The sequence below is a fragment of the Triticum urartu genome, unplaced genomic scaffold, assembly GCF_003073215.2.
Source record: "Triticum urartu cultivar G1812 unplaced genomic scaffold, Tu2.1 TuUngrouped_contig_6888, whole genome shotgun sequence".
In the NCBI taxonomy this organism is placed as follows: domain Eukaryota; kingdom Viridiplantae; phylum Streptophyta; class Magnoliopsida; order Poales; family Poaceae; genus Triticum; species Triticum urartu.
The window spans coordinates 1-5,187 of NW_024117685.1; the positions used below are offsets into that span (position 1 = coordinate 1).

At 44.4% G+C, this 5,187-nt stretch overlaps 1 protein-coding gene across 1 annotated transcript; it reads left to right on the forward strand.

The window, feature by feature from the left end:
- The first annotated feature begins 903 nt into the window (after positions 1-903).
- LOC125531219 (pectin acetylesterase 6-like) lies at positions 904-3,619 on the forward strand. Its single transcript, XM_048695625.1, has 11 exons — positions 904-986; positions 1,094-1,223; positions 1,368-1,441; positions 1,676-1,762; positions 1,850-1,974; positions 2,121-2,181; positions 2,347-2,400; positions 2,477-2,554; positions 2,639-2,744; positions 2,831-2,976; positions 3,167-3,619. Exons 2-11 carry the CDS (start codon positions 1,166-1,168, stop codon positions 3,284-3,286), a joined length of 909 nt encoding a protein of 302 aa, XP_048551582.1. The 5' UTR covers positions 904-986; positions 1,094-1,165; the 3' UTR covers positions 3,287-3,619.
- Positions 3,620-5,187: the final 1,568 nt, after the last annotated feature.

The window sequence follows — 5,187 nt, forward strand, 5'->3', positions numbered from 1 at the left end:
GCCTTCGTCGCCCTCACTCTCATCCAGTCCGCGGCCGCCAAGGGAGCCGGTAACTAATTAAATCCCCCTCTCCCAGAATTGTTCCTCCGTATGCTAGTAGAGTAGTACTGTAATATTTTTTTTTGCCGGTAGTAATATTCTTTCTTGTTGTTGCAAAGATCGGTTTTTTATTGTCCATGTCACATGCTTGCCGTAGATTGGCCCAGTGAGCCGCATGATGCGGGTCTCTGCTGTGTTGACCCTGGTCGGTCAGAGTAACCATTTTTCTGATCTGATTGCTATTGCCATAGAGGGATTGTGATGGCTCATGTTCTACTATTTTTCTCCTCTTCAGTAGCCACTTAGGAGCTATGTTGATTGAGTGATCATGCAGTCTTATCCTTGTAGTACGATTGTTTGGCATAAGTAGCATGTGCCATGTGCCATGTGCGGATCTAGATAAATATATGCATGTGGATCTAGCCTTGCCTTGCCTTGCTGGTGGTGCCCATGATGTATTCTCCTCACCTAATTCGGGGGGTGGGGGGCTCATTGCCAACTGTTGGCTGTGAATTGTGTAAGCTAACCGTGCATGATTGCTTGTTCACCATTCCAAATATATCAGAGGTCCTAAATACTTGGGCAGCCGACAGAAACACCAAGCAGGAAATTTCTCAAGATTTGAAGTCTTCTTAGGGCGGTGCTGCTTTATGAATGTGTGCTGTGATGATTCTGTTTGTGTAAAATTAACCAAATAAGACTCTGGTTACCGATAACTGCTTTGGATTTTAGAAGCAATATGGTTGTTGAAATATTTTGTGCTTCAGGAGCAATTCTTTCCATTTATACCAGAATTTGAGTATGCTTATTGCATGGTGGGCTGCTAAATATACTGATGCTTACTTCCATGACATTGCCTTACAGTATGCTTGGATGGAAGTTTACCGGGTTACCACCTACACCGGGGATCTGGATCAGGGTCAAACAATTGGCTTGTCAATCTGGAGGTGAGTAATACTCCATGACTCACATACATGTGGACTGAGCGATAAGTTTGAATTGCACTACGGATTGTAAATGCCTTAGCTGATGGTGATACCAAATCGAATTCCAGGGTGGAGGATGGTGCAATGATGTTAAAAGCTGCGTGTTCCGCAAGGGCAGTCGGCGTGGGTCATCAAACCACATGGAGAGGCAACTCCAGTTTACAGGCATAATGAGTAACAGGCCTGAAGAAAATCCTGGTATTCTTCTAAACAGTTGTCGTGAACTTGTCTTGTGTAGTTTAGTAGTAGTACTCCTTTTTTGTCCAAAAGAGGAATATAACTGTTGACACTCTGCTCCTATTTCCGTTTGAGGAATTGTAATGCTGTTTTCTTGTCTCTTAGATTTCTACAACTGGAACAGAGTGAAGGTTCGGTATTGTGATGGTGGATCCTTCACCGGTGATGGGGCTGACGCGGTTAGTGCAAATCATAGCTCTGCATTTTACTTGACAAGTGATGGACCCTTTTTCATTTGAACAATTCCCAAGAAAAAAAACATGTACATTGGTTATTCCATCACATTACAATCCTTTTCTGTAGTCTTGCACTACATAACAGATAATCCATTCTACAAAAAGAAATAAATGTATATGGTATCTCTGCTATGTTACTGAACTAATTCGATCCATTTCTGAACTTTCTTTCTTCAGGCTTCAGGCCTTTATTTCCGAGGTCAGCGTATTTGGCAGGCTGCTATCGATGACTTGATGGCCCAAGGAATGCGTTCTGCTAGCCAGGTATTGGTCCCTCCATAGTTAAATCATTTTTGTAATTAGCTTTTGGCAAATCATTTTTGTTTACCTGATGCAACTTGATACCACCAGGCCCTTCTTTCGGGATGCTCTGCTGGGGGTGCTTCTGCCATACTTCACTGTGATGAGTTCCGTGGAATGTTTCCATCAAATACCAGAGTCAAGTGCCTCGCTGATGCTGGAATGTTCCTTGACTCGTATGTGCACATAATGAAGCTCTGCTTTCATATTATCGTTGTTACATTTTGTGCCTTATTTCTTTGCTGCTGTCAGGAAGAGCACTTCTATTTCCAGTCCACTTCAATGGCATGTTAAGGTGATATAATTCTATTGCCATTTGCAGTGTTGATATTGCTGGTCGTCGAGAAATGAGAGACTTATTCAATGGCATTGTGAGATTGCAGGTATCTGCCGCTCTCAGAAGTATTTTTCTGAATACTTTATGATAACTCTTTCTTGGTACTATGCTTTTCTACCTGTAGGACTGGTTCTGACAGATCTTAGAGTATTCATGTGCCAACCACAATATCTTCATTTTGCTGATGTTGTTAAAATTCACAAAAATACAGGGTTCTGGAAGAAGCTTGCCTCGGTCTTGTACCTCTCACATGGATAAAACCTCAGTAAGAAGACAACCATCCTACTACATGTGACATATTTTATGTTTGCAAACGTTTTTCTAACTGCTTCTCCCTACAGTGCTTTTTCCCGCAGAACGTGTTGCCAAATATTCAAACTCCGACTTTTATCTTGAACACTGCTTACGACGTGTGGCAGGTGCTTATCATGCATTTTAACCCTCTGATTTAAGAGATACGAGACTGAGAGGAACTGAAACAAATTTTCCTTGTATTTTTCCAGCTTCAAGAGAGTTTGGCTCCCAGAACGGCTGATCCCCGGGGTCTATGGCAAAGTTGCAAGCAGAATTACGCCTCTTGCAATAGCAATCAGCTTCAGTTTTTAAATGGTATACTTCGCTGCCTTGTCAGATCTTCTGAGCCGTAATCTGTCAGCGAAAGAGTAGATTGAATGATCTCCCTATGTATAATGCAGGCTTCAGGAATGAAATGCTTAACGCTGTGAAGGGTTTCTCTGGGTCAGGGCAGAATGGGGTGTTTATCAACTCTTGTTTCGCCCACTGCCAGAGCGAGAGACAGGATACATGGTACTCAAGCAACTCTCCTCGTCTTGGCAACAAGGTATGCACACAATGAGACGCAAGTTTGTTTTAGACAGTAGAAGGGAGAACACTCCTGGTTTTGAGATCATTGGATGCACACAAGGACGATTGAGATGAACATGCCAGACTATTTATTCCTTGTCAATTGCATGAAAAGTGAGCTGGTGGTTAGCCTGATGAAACTTCCTCTCATGCTTTTCGACGTGCAGAGAATCGCAGAAGCGGTCGGTGACTGGTTCTTCGAGAGGGGCAACGCCAAGTACACCGACTGCGCGTACCCTTGTGACGGCACGTGCCATCACCTTGTGTTCAAAGGGAGGCATCTCTAATACGATCATATCCTTTGATACCAGCAGCTGAAGTGCTGAAAACCCAGCGAGTGGGTACAACCGAAAAAAGGAAGGTATAGATAGAAGAAGATGGGTGCAAGTTGGTGGCTTGCCCGGCGTCCATCGCCTCAGATATGATAGGGCAGGGCCTCACATGCAAACGCGATGAGGTCCTCTGCGTTATTTTAGTTTCATATATCGTCGATTCTTTCCATTGCCAATTGCTACTCCCTCGATGTATCTGAATATTTGAACCACACTGGTGTATAACCTTACATGTTCATGTATTGAATGTGGTAATATGAAATTATGAATAATGTGCTTAGTTCAGAGGCATATTGGCTGCTCGTGAACTGCTGAAAACTGCAACCGGACTGTACTCAGCATGACTGCAACCATGTTGCTTAAGTAATAGTACTACTACAATGCTCTTGAGTCTAAAAAAATGAGCTCGAGTTTATTACAGTTCTCTGCCTATATTCTTCATGTGCACCTTGGCACTCCCTACTGGAGTAACAGCTCAACTCAATAAATATTTGAGAATTTTTTTGTCACAAACTATGGTATGGAAGACAATGGCACAACACTCATAGCCTGGAACAAACCAAAACAGCAAAGTGGTCTTGACATCCTGGATATTTTTGTTCACGACAACTCTGTTGATGAAAAAATTGTTCAAGTTTCTGAACAAAGATACTATCACACAAGCACTCCTTTGGAGAAACTGGAAGGCGGTGGAGGGCACATCTGGCCTTATTACCTGAATTTAAAGAAGCCAGCTCTTGCACTGTGATCACTGGACAAACCAGAGCATTCTTATGCCATTGATGATTCTCTATCCATCGAAAGATTTTGTGCTTCTGATGATTGGACTGAACACTTTCATATGCCCCCTTTCTACTCAAGCATTCAATCAATTCATTCAGCTTGGGAGCATCATACCAGAGCTAAGTGACAGTGGAAAAGATAAATGGGCCTGCACTGGTCAAACAACCAAGTACTCTTCCATGCAAATGTACAAGCACCTGATGGGAGACGTGGAAGGACACCGGATCTTCAAACTGATATGGAATAGCTCTAACAGACTTGGGCCCTGATCGGATCCCCTCCGCTCCCCAACTGCAGCTCCCGGAGCGGAGGGAGCGCCAGTACAATCACGCGGAGCGGCTCCAACCCAGCTCCTCGCACGGAGCGGAGTTGAGAGTCAGGAAAGCTTTCGAACAGGCTCTTAGGGCATGTACAACAGTGTCTACTCAGCTGTCTGCAACACAGTCCATGTAGGAAATTAGATGATGTTGCTGGAATTTTGTCTATTTTGGGCCTAGCCCAATAGCAGTTTCAGAAATTCCTAATAAATCCTAGAGGACCACGCAGCCCATTTGTGCAAGGCAAGAGGTGGAACAAAAGTTTAGTCCCACATTGCTAGTTTAGAGAGAGTTGGACCTCTTTATAAGGGAGGTTCTTTCCCCACATGTATGAGCATGAGAACAAGAGGGACATCCACGCGCGCTCCTCCTCCGCCGCCCGCCTCGCGACGCCGCGACGTGGGTTGCGGGAATGAGCCGATGTCTAAATTTTTGCCATACACGACGGGTATACGAAAGGTCACATGGGAGTTGAAACGTTTTTCTGTAGTGGACACTGAATTCGAACGGCGCGCCTCTTCGGCCTCCGAAACCGCACCTTTTGAGTCATGTACGGGAGAAGGGTGATAAGGTTTTTGGGGAGCGCTCAGCACGACTACTGGCTGCTTCATCAGGACGATCCGGTCGCCGACGACTATGTAACACCCTCGATGCGACTATATCTCCCACGTGTCGAGGCACGACTTAGAGGCATAATCGCATTGAAGGCATGTGTCGCAAGTGAGGTAATCTTCACACAACCCATGTAATATAATA

What these genes read in the sequence shown, in the direction of transcription:
- LOC125531219 (XM_048695625.1), top strand. Translation starts at nt 1,166, where the DNA reads ATGGAGAGGCAACTCCAGTTTACAGGCATAATGAGTAACAGGCCTGAA. An exon ending in GAATGCGTTCTGCTAGCCAG is followed by an intron (nt 1,763 to 1,849) that starts GTATTGGTCCCT and finishes TGATACCACCAG; the next exon opens with GCCCTTCTTTCGGGATGCTC. An exon ending in GCTGGAATGTTCCTTGACTC is followed by an intron (nt 1,975 to 2,120) that starts GTATGTGCACAT and finishes TGCCATTTGCAG; the next exon opens with TGTTGATATTGCTGGTCGTC.